The following is a 19,368-nucleotide window of genomic DNA, read 5'->3' on the forward strand; positions in this document are numbered from 1 at the left end:
CTGTACCCGGCCCTGTGATCAATTTTTTAATCTTACTTTTTAGTGAGGAATTTCTGTCCCTGCTTTTTTAGTTAGCAATTTTATAATTTCATATGTCCACAGCACTAGTTTTGATCCAGAGCTGAATCAAATGGGAAGAAATGACAGTCAGGTAGAACAAAAGAAGGATTGATGGTAGATGAGTTTCTGGAGGGTAAATGCTATAGCTCAGAGCAGCTTTAATAAACTCCTTAATATTATGTGAGCTTTAAATAGGTATTAAGCAGTAAAAGTAATAGGACAACATCTTAAACATTAAAAATGTAGATCTAACATATAGGCTACTTATATGGTTTGATTTTTTGTTTATATTGTTATTTGATTGTTTTAGTTTTGAAACATATTCTATATCACCCTGTTGAAATCCAGAAATTGATATTAATTAAATGTACAATTGCAGAGTTGGAACCGTGATTTATGTCCCCTTTTGTCTGCTTTTTCCCATCATCTTATCCTTTTTCTCTATTTTTGGTACATTCTTTTAATTGTAGGCACAAGAGAAGAAATCAAATTTGATTCATACTGCTGTTATGCTTTTTGACAGATAAAAATTTTTGGTATGACTTACTATTTTTCTATTGCTTGAAAAAACGCAGTGTTGAATCAGAAAGTATTCTTTATGTATCTATGCGATTAGGTCAACTGCTAGGTTAAGTTACACATTCATTAAATGACTATAAATTCTTTGTTTCAAAATGACAATAAAATTACTTAAATCAAAATTCATTACACATAATGTTATGTTCATATTGTGACTTCCTAATTTTTCAATAATGTCTAATGATATTAATTTTGATGTTCTTTTAGTGAGGAAAAGAATGATTTAATAAAAAGGCCCTGAGAATGAGTATGAAAATGCCACAAAAGCTTTCAGAGCTTCAGAATGACCTCAGGCAGTTTTATAGGAATTATAATTACTCTCAAATACTAGCATTATTATGGAGCTTGGGCATTAGATTTATCAAAAAAATTTTCCGTATTTGCTCTTCTGTGAAAGCCAAAATTTCTCGAGGAAAGAAAATGTTAAAGAAATAGTTCAGTGTTAAGTAGATAATAGGGAGTTAGGGAATTAGAACGTGAGGTTCATTTGTCTATCAAATGGAGAATATGTGGTATCCACTGATACTCTTTCTGTCAACCTGTCTCAATTTTTTTATGTCAATAGCTTTTCAAATTATGTTCAGAAATTCTCTCAAAGGATGGCTTGTGTATTTTGTTGTTGCTCTAGCATGAAAAAATGCTGAGGGAAAATTAAAGGCAGACAGGAAGCCATAGGGGCTGAACAGCCAGTTAAATACTTAGTGAAGGAGAAGTTCTGGAGACCACTAAAGGTCATGTTGACAGTGCATATTGGAAACACTGATTGCTTAAAACACACTGAAAATTTATTTTTACCAGGGCTGTTTCAGACTAGCTAACCCAGAACTCAATATAAACATGGCAATTATAACGGCTACATGTTGTGTATTTTCCTAAGCTACTGTTTCCAGAAAACTTTCCCTTGCAGATGGAAACCTTTATGCTGGAAAAGGGGTAGAAAGAGTCTGAAGGTCTTTAAGGTATTTTCTTGCAGAGTTCCCTCTTATTTCTGCCATGTATGACATAATCAAGCTGGCGTCCTTAGCTTTCCTTATTCATAACATTTTCCTTGCCCTCTTACAAAAGAGAATGAAAGTGTTTATTAATTTACTCCATAATAAATATTGCTTGCGTATCTGCTATGTAATCATCTGGTAGATTCTTGGGGAGAGATAGAAAAAGTACTTTGTTCCTGGACTTAAAGTTTATGATTTACAGAGAAGACAGCCACTATACTGGAATAATACATTGGATATATTCAATCTCTCATTTATTTAACAAGTTTTAATACAGTATCTACTACAAATCAGGGAAAGTTTCAGGTATGAACAAAAAAGTGAGTCTCCTGACTTTACAGAGCTTATATTTTAATGAATTAGTGGATGATAAACAAACAAAGAAAACTAATATAATGGCAAGTAGTGATAAGAACTAGGAAAAAAATAAATGACCCAAAAGAAGTGAGAAATTAAATCATTTGGATTTCCGATGGATATGCATTCCTGTCAAAGTGAACAGCACAGTGGTAGGTATGGGTGTGTTCAAGAAATAGTAAGGGGGTCAGTCTGGCAATGATGTATCTATCACTAATGGTATGGATGATAAGAGATGACGTATTCAGGAGTTAGATTATTTCTGGCCCTGTAGGCCATCATAAATACTATACATTGTATTCTGAAATGAGATGCGATGTCATTAGAAGATTGAAGTGTGGGGGGTAATGATCTGAGTTATTTAATGTGATACTGGTTTTTATGTGGAAATAAATATATTGTAATTTAATAAAAGGGGAAGAAGAAAGGCTAATTGGGAGGCAGTTGCAGTATTCCAGGCAAGAGATAATGGTCACTTGGACTAGAGTGGTAGAGGTAGAAGTGGTAAGAAATATTTTTGAAGGTACAGATAGCAGGTCTTAGTACTAGATTGGGTGTTTGTATTAAGAGAAAGACAGGAGTCAAGGGTAGTTCCAAAACTTTTGAACTGAACAAACTGGATGAATACTGTTTACTGAGACGGGGAACACTTAGAGAAAAATACATTTGAAAAGCAGAAATACGATCAAGACTTCCATTTTTGATACATTAAGATCGATATATTTAATGATAGCTATATAGAGGTATTAAATTAGCAGGACAAAATCATAGCTGGAGATAAAAATTTAGAGTTCACCAGTGTAAAGATGGTATTTGATGGCATAGGATGGATTTTCTTCTGGGATTTGAGTATACATAGAGGAAAGGTGTGAGGATTGAGCTCCAGGGGACTTCAAAATTGACAGGCTCAACAGAGGAGAATTCCAAAGAGGATGAGGTTCCAGCTTTAAGACCTCCAAAGAAGACTTCCCAGACAAGTACAAGTTGGAATGGATCTTGGAACCAGCAGGATATTTCTAGGGAGAGAATGGATATAGAGGGAGTAAAGGATATTTTAACTTCATGTGCAAAGATTAAATGATAAAATAAAGCCAGTATTCAGCATAGAATTAGGATGGCAGTGAGATACAGAAGTAGATAAATGCCAATCTGAGAAGCACTTTGTTTTATATTAATAGATAATGTGGACTTTATTCTAAAGTCTTTGAAAGACTTCAAGTGAGGGATGTTGCATTTAAAAAAATAAACATTCTACTGTGCTTCATTGAAAGGAAGGGAAAAACTAAAAAAAGAAGGAAAAGAAAAGACGAAGGTAAGGAAGGAAAGAAGGAGGAAATAACAACATCAATCACATTACTCACAGTTCAGAATGAGAGGAATTGACTTCCTAAAAGACGCTGTGTAACTCTGTGCTAATAAATTTGAGGATCCATAGGGAAATAGATATGATGTGATAAGAAAAAGATATGAAAGAGGAAAGCTTCAAGATGGCTGACTAGAGGTATTTCATACTCGCTTCCTCCACTAAGAAGAACCAGCATAATGAGTAGATGATCACACTTCAAATAGATCATCCAAGACAGAACACTGTAATTCAACAGAAAAGTGACAGTAAATGCCTAAACCAAGGAAGGGGAAGGAAATGAGGCAGTCTACTCACTAGGATCAGCTGGGAGCTGAGGGAGACTGAGGAAAGGGTTAATGAGAAACTTTCAGTGGTTTCCATTTCCACTATGGACTCCTGAAATCCTGGCCACAGGAGAGTCTCTTGACCCTCACTTGCCCTGAAACTAACATTGGAAGATGCTGAGAGATTGTGTGATGGCACTGTTCCAGGGAAGGAGCTCACACCAAGTCTCACACATTCTGTGAGACCTAAGCAGCTATAGCAAGCAGCCATCTTAGAGCCTTGCCTCCAACAGATAGCACATTATCCTGGAGACCACTGCTACTGGGGCTGAAGAGCAGGAGAAGCACGCTTGCTGCCTCCCAACTTAGATGCCAGTGACCAGGGGCCACCCACACCAGGGGCTGAGATGCTATCATGATGCATGCTGCTGCCATTGAGGCTGAGGCATGAGCAAGGTGTCGGCTACTGCAGAGGGGCTGAGGAAAGAGTGCCACTTGGGCTGTGGTGAAAATGGTGTGTGTGTTTTCCACCTGCTGACCTAGGTTGCCCAGTACTGAAGGTGGCATTGCCCTCCCCAGTGGCAGGGAACTAGCACAGCTGCTGCCACCTACCATCAGAGCATATCACTTTTCTAGGGATTCCCTCACCACTAACTACTGCATCTGGTGCCTGTACTCATTATCAGAGGGCATGAGGACAAGTTTGGCTCAGCTTTGCCCTGCCACCCCCAAACCCCTGTGCCAGAGCACACAGGAAGCAAGAGGATCACCTAGCCCAGTCCACTACAATTGGCACCTGAACACTCCTCCCAGGTGCCTGAGATCAGGCCTACCCACATGACTGCTACTACCACAGCTGGCACCTACCTGCATGCACCACCTGTGTGCCTGAAGACCAGCCCACTCAGCTGAATACAACCAACACCAATACCATTGTGAACCACTTGGGACTAATAGAGGATGATTCTGCCACTGCCATTGTCATCATTCACATAAAGCTGGCTGCCCAGGGGTTCAAGAACATCCCTACCCACCCCACCTGCTATTGTCACTGCTGGCATCCAAATAATCTATCCGGAAACTCAAAAATTGGCCCATCTAGACTCACTAATAATGGTGCCAGACCAACCTGGGCCCAAGGACACACATACTTAGCCACTGCTGCCATCACTGGGGCTCAAAGACTGACCTACCTGGTGTTACAGTCCACAGCAAAACCATACCCTCATTTAATAATTGCACTCTGAGCCACTGAAGAAATTATAGATACCACTGGTACTATTTATGCCTGAAGGAATCGTACAGAGTTTACACTATTGCACTCAAAATCACAACCAAAGTGTCCTATGCAACTAACAGCATAGATACATCTTCTGGAAAATGTCCTCCCCTACCAGAGCAAATTTAAAAAATTGCAAGAAGTGACTGTTATAGTAAATGTACAGATATGAATATAATGGTACAGAAAATAAGAAAAAGCCAGGACATATGACACCTCCAAAGGAATAATTCTCCCAATCAAAGAGAAATTAATGAAATCTCAGAAAAAGAAGTTAAAGGATTGACTCCAAAGAAGCTCAGTGAGAAACATGAGAATTCTGCAAAACAATACAAAGAAATCAGAAAAAGAATGCATGATATGAATAAGAAATTTGCTAAACAGATTGATACCAAAAATGTAACCAAACATAAATTATGGAACTGAAGAATTTATTAAATGAAATGCAAAATACGTTCAAAAGCTTCAACAATACACTAGACCAAGCAGAAGAAAGCATTTTAGATCTAGAAGATAATTCTTTATACAAAATAAAAGTAAAAACAATTAAAAAAAAGAGCAAAGCCTTTATTACATACCGGGCATCATAAGAGACCAAATTTTCAAATTATAAGGGTTCCAGAAGGCAAAATATAAAATATCTAGCAAAATTATTCTTCATAAATGAAGGAGAAATAACATCTTTCTCATAGAAGCAAAAGCTGAAAGGATTCATCACCACTACACTGGCCTTACAAGAAATTCCTCAAGGGAGTTCTAAACTTGGATATCGTGAGCGACATTTGCTATCATGAAAACACACAAAAGTATAAAACTCACTGGTAAAGCAAACAAACAAATGAAGAAGAGAAAGGACTCAAATAGTACTACTACAGAAAACCACCAAACCACAATAACAAACAGTAAGAGAAAAGGAAAGGAACAAAGAATACACAAAATAACCAGAAAATAATTAATATGATGAAGGGACAACCTCACATATCAATAATAATTTGGAGTGTAAATTGATTAAATTCTTTACTTATAATATATAGACTGCTCGAATGGATTAAAAAAACATAATCTAGCCATATGCTGCCTATAAGAAACATAATTTACCTTTAAAGATGCATATAAAGGAAATAAAGGAATAGAAAAATAAAGGAATAGAAAAAGTATTTCATGGAAATGTTAACAAAAAATGAGCAGGCATACTATACTCATATTAGGTACAACACTTTAAATAAAAAACAGTAAGAAAAAGACAAAGAAGGTCATTATATAATGATAATGGGATCAATCTAGCAAGAGGATGTAACACCAAATCCATATTGACATCTAACACTGTAGCACTTAGATTCATAAAGCAAATATTGCCATATCTAAATAAATAGATGAACTCTGATAAAATTATGGCACTTTAATACCCCACTGCCAACACTAGACAGATCGTTGAGACATATAATCAGAAAAGAAACATTCATTTTAAAGTGGACTTTAGACCAAAAGGACTTAGCAGACATTTAGAGGACATCTTATCTAACAATAGCAGAATACACATTCTTCTCATCAGCACAAGAAACATTCTCCAAGATAGACCATATATTAAGCCACAAAACAAATCTCAACAAAGTTTTAAAATTCAAAATCACATCAAGTATATTGCCAGTTCACAATGGTATAAAACTAGAAATCAATACCAAGAGAAACTTTGGAAACTATACAAATAAATGGAAAATAAACAATATGCTCCTGAACAACCATTGGTTCAATGAATAAATTAATAAGAAAATAAATTTTTTGGAACAAATGAAATGGAAACAACATATCACAACCTGTTGGATACAACGAAAGCAGTACTTAAAGGGAAGTTCATAGCAATAAGCACCTACATCAAAAAAGCAGAAAGATTTCAAATAAATAATCTAATAGTGTACCTCAAGTAACTAGGAAAGCAATAACAAACCGAATCCACACTATCAGAAGGAAAAAATACAGATCACAGTAGACCTGAAAAGAAAAATATGGAAAGATGAATGGAACAAAAAGTTGGTTCTTTGAAAAGGTAAAATTGATAACAACCACTAGCTAGACTAACCAAGAAGAGTACAGCGAAGACTCAAATACAATTATAAATGAAAACAGAGACATTATAACTGATACCACAGAAACAGAAAAGGTCATCAGGGACTATTATGCTAACCAGTGGAAAACCCATAGGAAATGCATGAATACTTCGAAATGTAGAACCTACTAAGATTGAATCAGGAAGAAATGGAAAACCTGAACTGACCAATAACAGGCAGTGAGATTGAAGCAGTAATAAATAGTATCTGAACAAAGAAAAGCCCAGAACCAGGTGGATTCACCACCAAATTCCACCAAACATATAAGAATAACTCATACCAATCCTCCTGAAACTGTTCCAAAAAATTAGGAGAGAGAATTCTCCCTAACTTATTCTGTAAGGCTAGCATTACCCTGATACCAAAACCAGACAAGGAACAACAACAAAAGAAAACTGCAGACCAATATTCCTGATAAAAATAGATGCAAAAGTTATCAGCAACATACTAGAAAACTGAATTCAATTAAAAGATAATATACCATGATCAAGTGGGATTTAGACCAGGGGTGAAAGGATGGTTTAGTATATGCAGAGAAGTAAATGTGAAACTTCACATCAACAGAATGAAGGGCAAAAACCATATAGTCATCTTGATAGATGCAGAAAAAGCATTTGATAAAATTTAACATCCCTTCACAATTAAAACTCCCAACAAGCCAAATATAGAAGGAACATACCTCAAAATAATAAAGACCACATATAGCAGACTCACAGCTAACACCATCCTGAATGGGGAAAGGTTAACTGCCTTTCCTTTAAGACTGGGCAAAAGGTGGAACCATTCCCCAAGACAAGGATGCTCATTCTTACTACTCCTGTTCAACGTAGTATTGGATGTCTGAGCTAGGACAGTCAGAAAAGAGAAAGAAATAAAAGGTATCCAAATTGGAAAACAGGAAGTCAAATTGTCCTTCTTTGCTGATGATACGATCTTTCATTTAGAAATACTAAAAGGCGGCCGGGCACGGTGGCTCAAGCCTGTAATCCCAGCACTTTGGGAGGCCGAGACGGGCGGATCACGAGGTCAAGAGATCGAGACCATCCTGGCGAACACCGTGAAACCCCGTCTCTACTAAAAAATACAAAAAACTAGCCGGGCGAGGTGGCGGGCGCCTGTAGTCCCAGCTACTCGGGAGGCTGAGGCAGGAGAATGGCGTAAACCTGGGAGGCGGAGCTTACAGTGAGCTGAGATCCGGCCACTGCACTCCAGCCCGGGCTACAGAGCGAGACTCCGTCTCAAAAAAAAAAAAAAAAAAAAAAAAAAAAAGAAATACTAAAAGGCTCCATCATAAAACTTAGAACTGAAAAACCAATTCAGTAAAGTTACAGGCTGTAAAATCAACATACAAAAATCAGTAGCCTTTTTATTCTTCAATAATGAAACAATAAAAAAGAAATCAAGAAGGCATTCCTATTTACAATAGCTTCAAAAACATTCAAATATCTAGGAATAAGTTTAACCAGGGAGGTGAAAAATGTCTGCAATGAAAACTACAAAACACTGATGAAAGAAATGGAAGAGAACACAAACAAATGGAAAGAAATACCATACTCATAGATCAGAAGAATAAATATCATTAGAATGACCATACTTCCCCAAGCAGTCTATAGATTCAATGCAATCCCTAACAAAGTATCAGTGTCATCTTTTACGGAAATAGAAAAAACAATCATAAAATTCATAGGGAACTAAAAAAAGAACGTGAATAGCCAGAACAATTCTGAGCAAAATCTAAAAGTACATACAAATAAATGAAGGATTGAAGTAAGGTTAGGAATGCATGAATGATTAGTATTAGAAAATTTTTCAAAGTTACTACTTTAGAAGATTGAAGAAGGTAAAATACGAGTATTTTGAAAGATACTAAAATCTTATTTTATATGTTAGCATCTATTCTCATTAAAATTTCTGGAACACTTCTACTGAAACTGACAAATCCAGGAGGCAGAAACATCAGTATGTATATAGTTGAAATGACTGACATCATCAATCAAGTGAATCTAATGGACATTTATAGAATGTTTTATCCAACAGCAACTTATACAAAATATTCACCAAAACACACCATGTTCTAGGCAATAGAACATCCTTTAAATAGAAATTATACTAACATTCCTCTTAGAACATATGAAATTAAACTAGAAATGAGTAACAGAAAGGTAGAAAATGTCAAATTATTTGGAGATTAAACAACATCTTTCAAAATAAAACATGGTGAAAGAAAAAGTCTCAGGAGAAATATTTCAAAATAAACGAGAATTAAAATACAACTTATTATAATTTCTGAGATGCAGTGAAAGCATTACTCAGAGGGAAATTTGTACCATTAATAGCATATATGAGAAAGAAGAAAGATCTAAATTTAATAATCTGTACTTACACCATAGGATACTAGGCAAAGAACAATTTAAATCCAAAGTGAGCAATAATAATAATAACAACAATAATGAAAATTAGAACAGAAATCAATGAAAATGAAAACCAGTAGAGAAAATCAGTAGAGAAAATCCTGGATGGATGAGTAGGTGGAATTCAGTAGATTTTTAGGGCAGTGAAACTATCTAAATGATACTGTAATGGTGAATTAGTGACATTATGCATTTTTAAGTACCCACAGAACTTGATATCACAATGATTACACCCTAATGTAAACTAGGGACTTTAGTTGATAATAAAATACCAATATCATTTCATTAATTGTAAAAATTGTACCACACCAATTTTAAATAGGGGCAGTAGCATGGAGGGTGGTGGTATATACAGAGGCAGTGTACTTCCTGCTTAAATTTTCTTTAAACCTAAAATACTAAAAAATAAAGACTTTTAATGAAAAAGACTTTTAGCAAAACAGAAATTCAAGGACACCTTAAGATTATTATACAAGTAATGTAAAGATGAAAGTATAGAAGTGCTCATTGAAATATTTAGAAGACCTGTTGAAAAACTATAAAACATCAAAGAAAAAATTGAAGAAATAAACAAAAAGATATCCTAGTTTGTGGATTGAAGAATTAACATTGTTAGAATTTCCATATTACCCAAAGTGATCTACATATTCAATGCAATTCCTACCCAAATTCGAATGCATTTTTCATAGGAATAAAGTAAACAATAGTAAGATTCATATGGGACCACCAAACACTCCAAATAGCAAAAGCAATCTTGAGCAGAAAGAACAAAGCTGGAGGCATCAGTCTACCTGACTTCAAAATCTACTACACGCTGTAATAATCAAAATAGCATGATTCTGGCATAAAAACATACGCACAGACCAGTGGAACAAAATAACCCTGATATAATCCTACTAATATACAGTCAGTTCATTTTTGACAAAGATGCCAAGAACACACAAAAGGGGAAAGGATAGTCTCTGAAAAAATAAGTGGTGTTGAGAAAACTGGATATCCACATTTACAAGAATGAAATTCGTTCCTCATCTCACACCATATATAAAAATCCACATAAAATGGACATAAGACCTGAAACTAAAATTACTACAAAATAATATAGGAAAAAATCTCCATAACATTGATCTGGGCAATAATTTTTTTTAAGCTATGACTCCAAAAGCACAGGCAACAAATGTGAAAAAAGACAAATGAGATTGATTTTATCAAACAGGAAAGCTTTTGCACTGCAAAGAAAACAACGGTTGAAGGATAACCTACAAAATGGCAGAACAGGCAGGGCATGGTGGCTCATGCCTGTAATCCCAGCACTTTGGGAGGCTAAGGCGGGCGAATCACTTGAGATCAAGAGTTTGAGACCAGCCTGACAACATGGTGAAACCCAATCTCTACTAAAAATACAAAAATTAGACAGGCATAGTGGCACACGCCTGTAATCCCAGCTACTCAGGAGGCTGAGGCAGGAGAATGCTTGAACCTGGGAGATGGAGGTTGCAGTGAGCCAAGATTGTGCCACTTCACTCCAGCCTAGATGACAGAGTGAGACTCCATCTCAAAAAAAAAAAAAAAAAATAATGGCAGAATATATTTGCCAACAATACAGCTGACAAGGCATGCATTTCTAGAATATGTAAAGAACTAAAACAATTCAATAGCAAGAAAACAACCCGATGAGAAAATGGGCAAAGGTTTTGAATAGACATTTCTCAAGAGAAGACATACAAGTGACCAAGAGGTGTATGAAAAAATATTCAACATCGTTAGTCATCAGAAAAATAAAAACTAAAACCACAATTATATATGACTTTCCACCTGTTAGGTTGACTATTATCAAAAAGACAAATGGTAGGTATTGGAGAGGATGTGGAGAAAAGGAAACCCTTATATGGTGTTGGAATGTAAATTAGTATAGCCATTGTAGAAAATAGTATGGAGATTCTCCCAAAAATTAAAAATAGAACTATCATATGTTTCAGCAATCCCACTACTGGGTATGTTTCCAGAGGAAATGAAATCAGTATATCATCAAGATATCTGCACTCACATGTTCATTGCAACATTTTCCACAATAGCCAAGATATTGATTTGACCTAAGTGTCTGTCAACTGGTGAATGCATAAAGACAATGTAGTATGTATACAGAATGAGATATTATACAGCCTTACAAAAGAAGGAAATCCTGCCATTTGCAACAACATAGAAACCTCATGGGAACATTGTATTAAGTGAAATAAGGAAGGCACAGAAAGAGAAATATGCATGATCTCATATGTAGAATCTAAAAATGTTGAATTCATAGAAACAGAGAATAGAATGATGGTTACCAGAGCTGGGGAATATTGTTGGGGAGTTTTTGGTCAAAGGATAGAAATTTTAAGTTAGATAGAAGGAATTAGTTCAAGAGATCTATTCTATAACATGATGATTATAGTTAATAACCATGTGTTATGTTCTTGAAAAATGCTAGCAGAGTACTTATAAGTACTCCTAACTCATAAAATAAGTATGTGAGGTAATGCATATGTTAATTATTAGGTTGGTGCAAAAGTAATTGTGATTTTTGCCATTAAAAGCGGTTTCTTTTGCACCAAACTTAGCTCAATTTAGCCATTTCAGTGTGTACATATTTCAAAACATCAAGTTGTACATGACAAATACATAATTTTTATATAATTTTTATCTATCAATCAAATTTTATAAATCATTGTTCACATAAGTAAACATAGTCACTGACTATGTTATAGTATGTAAATATATTGCAAAATTATTCCGACTTAAAAAATGTGAAAATGTAGAGGGCAGTACAAATTACAGAGAAATTCGGGAGATATAATTTACAGAACTCATTTTCTGACTGTGGAGGAAAGAATGGAATTTAAGATGTTGCTTAGATCTCTGCCTTGGTCTGAGTTGAACAGGTAAAGAGTGGTAAATATGCTGAGTCTCAACCTGGACCTACTTCTTTCTTTCTTTCTTTTTTTTTTTTTTTTTTTTGAGATGGAGTCTTGCTATGTCACCCAGGCCGGAGTGCAGTGGCATAATCTCGCCTCACTGAAACCTCTCCTGCCTCAGCCTCCTGAGTAGCTGGGATTACAGAGTCCCACCACCACACCCAGCTAATTTTTATATTTTTAGTAGAGATGGGGTTTCACCATGTTGGCCAGGCTGGTCTTGAACTCCTGACCTCAGGTGATCCACCCACTTCGGCCTCCCAAAGTTCTGGGATTACATGCATGAGCCACTGCTCCTGGCCAATTATTTCAAAGTTTGTCTGGGTCAGAGATGTCCATGAAACACTCGCATATATGATTCTTGAATTAGAATGATTTTGGAGTAGATCTGTACTAAAGATAGAGATACTGGAAGCTATTGGATTTAATTAAATCACCCAAAGAAAGTGAGAAGATTTGTGTCCAGAGAAGTAAAAGGAAAGCCAGGAGAAAACCATCTAATGAATTCCACAGGAAGACAGAGTTTTAAAAAGAGAGTATTTAACAGAAGTTAAGGATGATCAGACTGAAAGTGAATATTGAAGGTGGTGGCAGGTACTTCGTAAGTTACTCTGCACAAGTCTATGTTGATGGAATTTTAGCATTGGAATACTGGTTGTCATAGAGTAATGTATGATCATTTGTCCTGAAAATATTTTTGTAAGAATATTAATCTCACCATACTTCTTAGGGCCTTTAATATGCTAGTGTATATCATGAATCTTTTATATAGGTATCTCAAACTTACGTGATCTGGGCATTCTGCTTTTATTTTAACATGTCTTAGGATGCAAACAAAAAATTAGAAAAAACCTACACAATGGTTTTGAAAAAGAAATTAAAGAAGACTGTGATATGACTCAGTATTCCCAGTTATATTCTAGGTTTCTTAATGGATATGTCAGATGACTCTAAGCTCATAGAAATTTCTGCCCATATTGAAATCTGAGTGATGTTTCAAATTTTATATTTTTTCACAGGATGCTAGACATGCAGCTGAAGAAGAGATTTATACCAACTTAAACCAGAAGATTGACCAGTTCCTACAGCTGGCAGACTATGACTGGATGACTGGAGATTTGGGCAACAAAGCTAGTGATTACCTGGTAGACCTCATTGCCTTTCTTCGTAGCACCTTTGCTGTATTCACACACCTTCCTGTAAGTGACAGTTGCTCTTACATTGTCCTTTACCTATAAGAAGGTTTCCTTATAATTTAGTTTGGTGAAAGATGTTAGTTTCTGCTGTAACTACCCAGGAAGGTCTTCAGTATATAGAAGATCATGCTATATTTATTAACCTTTAATGATATTTAGAGGCTACTTCCATCATTTTTTCATTGACCTTTGCATTTTTTTCATTCTAAAAATGGTTCCTGGTATTATGTCTGCTTATCTTCCTATGATGTTCAAAGTTATTAGTAGAAAGACAATATAAAAGCCTTGGTAGAATTAAAAAAAGAAACTTAGTTAGAATTTCAGGTATGTATATTTTAGTCTTAGAATATTCTTTAATTTTTTTATATAAACTGAAATTCTGTGATGAAATGCTCCATCTTTTTAATCTAATTTGTCTATCTTTTCTCTGTTTTCTTAAGCATATTAATTAGAGACATTCAAAATCATTCTTTACTACTTCTTATATATATTATACATACATATTTGTGGATTTTTTTTCTCTTGGTTTTCAATGATATGGTCCTGTCTCTTTCTAATATTTTTTGGTTGTTGTTGGACATTGTGTAAAATATGTAGAGATTCCAGGTGGTCATGTTTTCCTTTGCTAAGTAAATAGAATGGGCAGGTGGGTTGTGGTTTGAAGCTGACCACCTTAGAACCATCATGGACTGATTGGGGTTAATATTGGGTTGCAATTGTAGTGTACTTTGTTTGCCCTTGTTGGTAGGATATGGCTCTGCAGAGCTTTTAAAAAATGCCTGACATGTCATTGTCTTTTTAGCACCAAAGAGGACTATAGAAATTCCTGCTCTTCACAGAAACCTTGTCTGTTCAGCCTCCTGTACTCTTTGGTTTTAGCATCTGGCAAATGTCTTGAGAAGGAGACTTAGCAGTACCCAGTACCAGCAATTGCTGACAGGAAAGAAAGTGTTGGGGATTGCCAGTGTTAATTTACCGTCCCTAATGAGGTTTCAGTTCCTACGTGATCTGAATGTTTGTGTACCCCCCAAAATCATATGTTGAATCTAATAACCAGTGTGATTACATTAGGAGGTGAGGTCTTGGGAGGTGATAGATTATGACGGTAGAGCCTCACACATGGGATTAGTATACATATAAAAGAGACTTCAGAGAGCTGCCTTGTTCCTTGTGGCCTTGTGAGGATATGGGGATACAGAAAGAAGACTCCTTTTTTATTTTGCACTAGGAAATAGGCCTTCATCAGACACTGAATCTGCTGGTACCTTGATGTTGGACTTCCAAGCCTCCAGAACTGTGAGAATTCTTTTGTTTATAAGCTACAGTCTATGGGATTTTGTTACATTATTCTGAATGAACTAAGATAGTTCCCATCATTTTTAGGCATCCTTCTACTAGTGAGTCTTTTTCTCTGAAACACTGTGAAACTGAGAGAAATCTCCTTGCTTTTCAAAGATTTTGGCTTAAACCCTTATTTTCCTCAGTTGTTTAGCTTTAGAATTCAGTAAATATCTTGAGGGTAATACTAGTCCTGAAACCTCCAATTGTGTCAGTCTAGTCCATTGGAAGCAGCATAGATTCCATGTTTTTTTCACCCACTAGTAGATAGTCTTTGCCTGGTTTTAAGATTCTCAGTCTGTTGCCCTTGCCTACATTCCTCAAATACCCACAAGGAAAGCTGCAGATTTTCACCTCACCTTTAAAAGATTCTGTCCTCTATGCAGGTTTATTCCCTTTAGTCTTCATTGCTTCACAGCACCTGATACCTTTTAATATGTTTTTTCTGCATGTTTTACTTCCTCTACTGGTTGTTCCTAGTGGGAGCATTTACCTGCAGAAAAATATGTCACTTTATCTAGCTTCATCCTGATACCAAAGCCAGACAAAAAGAGCACACACAAAAAAACTATGAGTTAATCTCACAATTATGGATAGAGATAAAATAAATAAAATTTTAGCAAGTTAATTCCAAGTGTTTTAAGAAAGTAATTTTGTACTAGTGTGTAGGATTTATTCCAGAAATGCAAGGATGGTTTGATATTTTAGAAAATCTGTTAATATAATTTATCACATTACTAGGTGAAGGAGATAAAGTTGCTTGATGTATTCTAGAAAGACATTTTATTACATCCAGGCTACATTCTTGATTTAAAAACAAAGTTTACTAAATTCCAAGCAGGATAATATTTCAATAACATAAAAAAGAACATCTATTTGAAATTTAGTAGCCACCATAGATTTAACAGTAGAACAATAAAACATTTATTTTCATTGACATCAGGAATTGGGTGAAGATGCTTCTCACCAACACTTTAGAAGTTCTATCAAATAAACGTAAAAAAAGAATAAATTACATTGTAATGAGCCATGCATGTCTTAGTCCATTCCTGCTCCCATAACAAGATACTTTAGACTGAGAAATTTATAAACAACAGAAATTTGTTTCTCATAGTGCTGGAGGCTGAAAAGTCCAATATTAAGATGTCAGCAGATTCAGTGTCTGACAAAGTCCTGTTATTCATAAATGGCACCTCTGTATCCTTACATGGCAGAGAAGGCAAAAAGGACAAACTCACTCCCACAATCCCTTCTATATAGGCACTAATCCAATTAATGAGTGATGTAATCACTTCCGAAAAGCCCTTCCTGACAAAATGTAAAAATTAAAATAATATATAAAAGTTGCATTGGGGATTAAATTGCAATATGAATTTTGGCAAGGCTCAAACATTTCAAACCATAGCACATGCACATTATTATTCATAGGTTATTATTATCTAGATAGAACATACTAAAAATTCATTAAGACCAATAAGAATTTAGGTTAGATGGTTCACTTAGAAAACAAATAAACTTTTCTTATATTAGCAATGCCCACATAGAAAATATATTGTCAAAACTGTCTTATTTACTACTGGGACATAGATATAATTTTTCTATGCAGCTACTCAGCAAGTAAATTTAGAAATAATATGACAACCTTACAGAGTAAAATAAAAGATACTTTCTTATGCACAAATATATATGGTATTCCAGGACGGGAATATTTCATTTTGTAGAAAGTTTTTTCAAATTTAGTCTAATTGCAGTAAGTACCAAGTAAATTTGTTTAGGCAGGAATCTTAATGAAATAATTCTGAAATTCATTTGTAAGCAAAAATGCACAATATTTGGTAAAAAAAGATAACATGAACATAATTTGTAACTATTAATAAGACATACATATTAAGCTTGTGTGGTATTTTTGACTATAAACTAGTCAGAAATAAGAAAATGGTAACATTCATTATTTGTGAGAAATATTTGTGGAAATAGGTATTTTTATACATTGCTGCTAGGGGTCTAAGTTATTATAGTCTTTTTGGAGATCAGTTTTTCAATATGCCTCAGAAACCCCTCAAAATGTGCTTACCTTTTTACTATGTAATTCCCCTTTTAGAATTTGAACTTAATGAAATAATCATGGTTGTATTATAATATTCAAATATAACTATATTTAATGCAATGTATTTTGTATAGAGAGGAGTTGGTACCAATTAAAAATCCAATAAACAAATTTGTTCACAAATTAAAGTATTGTATATTCATATGTGATATCATTCATTCATTAAATTAATGTAAATTTGTATTTATTCATTAAAAATATGTTCACTATTTCTTAACTGGAAAAACAGATATGATCTTATTTTAATTAATACATATATACACTAATTAAATATCTATATTATATACAATGTAAGTCTAGAATTGTATACTCCGTGGTTTATCCTTATTTCTGTGTAGCTTTTAGGTTTTCCTTTTTGTTTGTGTTTTTAGAAACTGTTTTCTGAATTGAAACATCTGCTGCTTTTATAATGCTGGGGGTATGTGGAGGTGATATTTAGAATAATGTTTTCCATCTCAATAATTATTGTATTTAATTACTAATTTATATTTTAAAATTGCTTTTGCCAGCCCACCTGTCCCCATTTCATCATGCTGTCATATTTCAGCACCATACTTTGTACTCCTTACTTTAACCTGTAGGTCATTTAGAAGCAGTAATGTGGATCAAGCTGGTGCTTGTCTGAATTAAAGTGCATGCTTTTTCTACCTGTAGAGTTGTGAACTTTCTTGCAAGGCTATACTGTAAGTAACTAGTTGAGGTTTATTTCCCCCTCTTTTGTTTTTTCTAAACTGCCATTTTTACCTAAATACTGTAAAACACCTCAGTGTGGATAGAGTTGATTCTACCACTCAGGCTTTAGAACCACTTACCATGGACCATTCAGAATCAAAGTAGGAAGTAACTGACAGGCTTAAGTCCTCAATATTGCTTCCATTGGTGCTGTATTTCTGTCTTGTCTATACTTTTCTGAAGCTACGCTTTTATAATTAATTGCATTCACCAACCATTATATTCTCTAGAATCAGATGACTTCTTAAACTACCCCACCTGGTTTTCCACAAAATAGATTGCCTAACATTTGTGTTTATGTTGCCCAGAATGCTAGATAATTTCCTCATGGAACCCCGTATTAGTCACAAAACAGCTGTGTCTAAGATTTGCCCTTGGGCATTATTAGAGAAAGAATGGGAGCGAAAAGAGTTCGTTTCTGAAAAAGAACCCAAATCATTTGTCTTTTACTTACTATAAATATTCTCTTTTCATATTTGAAATTCTCTGGCAGAAGTGGCTCTCTGTCAGAGAGGGATTGATCAATAGAAAAAATGTATATAGAGAGGACTGTTAGGCTGGGCTCAGTGGCTCACGCCTGTAATCCCAGCACTTTGGGAGGCCGAGACGGGCGGATCACGAGGTCAGCAGATCGAGACCGTCCTGGCTAACACGGTGAAACCCCGTCTCTACCAAAAAATACAAAAAACTAGCCGAGCGAGGTGGCGGGCGCCTGTAGTCCCAGCTACTCCGGTGGCTGAGGCAGGAGAATGGCGTAAACCCAGGAGGCGGAGCTTGCAGTGAGCTGAGATCCAGCCACTGCACTCCAGCCTGGGCGACAGAGCGAGACGCCGTCTCAAAAAAAAAAAAAAAAAAAAAGACAAGGCAAATTCTGTCTTGTTCTCTTACATTTTGGAATCCCCAGTTTCTCTTAATTTTCAGGGATATTTTACCACATCACAGCAGCAACATAGCCAATGGAATAGGTCAGTGTCTAGAAATGGGTTTGTGTGTGCCACAGAGACACAGAGGGAAAATACGAGTGTGTTTGTTTGCAGATTATTCTCATTGTTAGATAGTCAGTGGTCAGAGGGGAAAATTATTTAATTTTGCAACTGTTTTTTCCCTTGAAGTTTTCGTGACCTAGGCGGCCTACCTATATTCATGAGGCACCCAGAAATGATTGTAATGATATTTTCCACATTTAGAGTTTTTAAATCTTACTGTTTCCCTCGAGTTAACAGATGAGGTAAGTACACACACATTTTTTTGAGACTTCAGTTGTATAATTTACAATTGCATGCACAGTTACCCATTTTGCATGCTCAGCATAAGAGCATATTTTTGAGAATTTATTATTGTTATCCTGATAATTATCTTTCAGAAATGCTTAAGAGAGGAAATGCTATCTCAAGTAACAGACCCACAGGATGGAATCCTGAGTTTGTTTTCGCTGTCTGCTGTTAATGTTAATTTGTATGACATAGGACAAGATTTCTCATGGCCCACCTTGGTTTGTGGGTTAAGTGTGGAAATTCTCCTAGTTTCTTTGTCTAGTAATACAGTGATACCTATCCCTGGCCTTACTTTCTCTTAGGTCATCCTTAAGAGAAAATTATTTTCTACATATAAGTTTCTGAAATTCTTCCC

General features: G+C 35.3%; 1 protein-coding gene across 5 annotated transcripts in view; it reads left to right on the top strand.

The window, feature by feature from the left end:
- Positions 1-19,368, top strand: part of EXOC6B (exocyst complex component 6B) — a 678,199-nt gene that overhangs the window by 349,847 nt on the left and 308,984 nt on the right. For all 5 annotated transcript variants that reach the window (XM_005575615.4, XM_065526965.2, XM_065526962.2 and 2 more), the window contains one exon: positions 13,386-13,565. In XM_005575615.4, coding sequence (XP_005575672.1) covers positions 13,386-13,565 — 180 coding nt within the window. The remainder of the gene's footprint in view (positions 1-13,385; positions 13,566-19,368) is intronic.

The sequence above is a fragment of the Macaca fascicularis genome, chromosome 13 (genome assembly GCF_037993035.2).
Source record: "Macaca fascicularis isolate 582-1 chromosome 13, T2T-MFA8v1.1".
NCBI classification, from domain to species: Eukaryota; Metazoa; Chordata; class Mammalia; order Primates; family Cercopithecidae; genus Macaca; species Macaca fascicularis.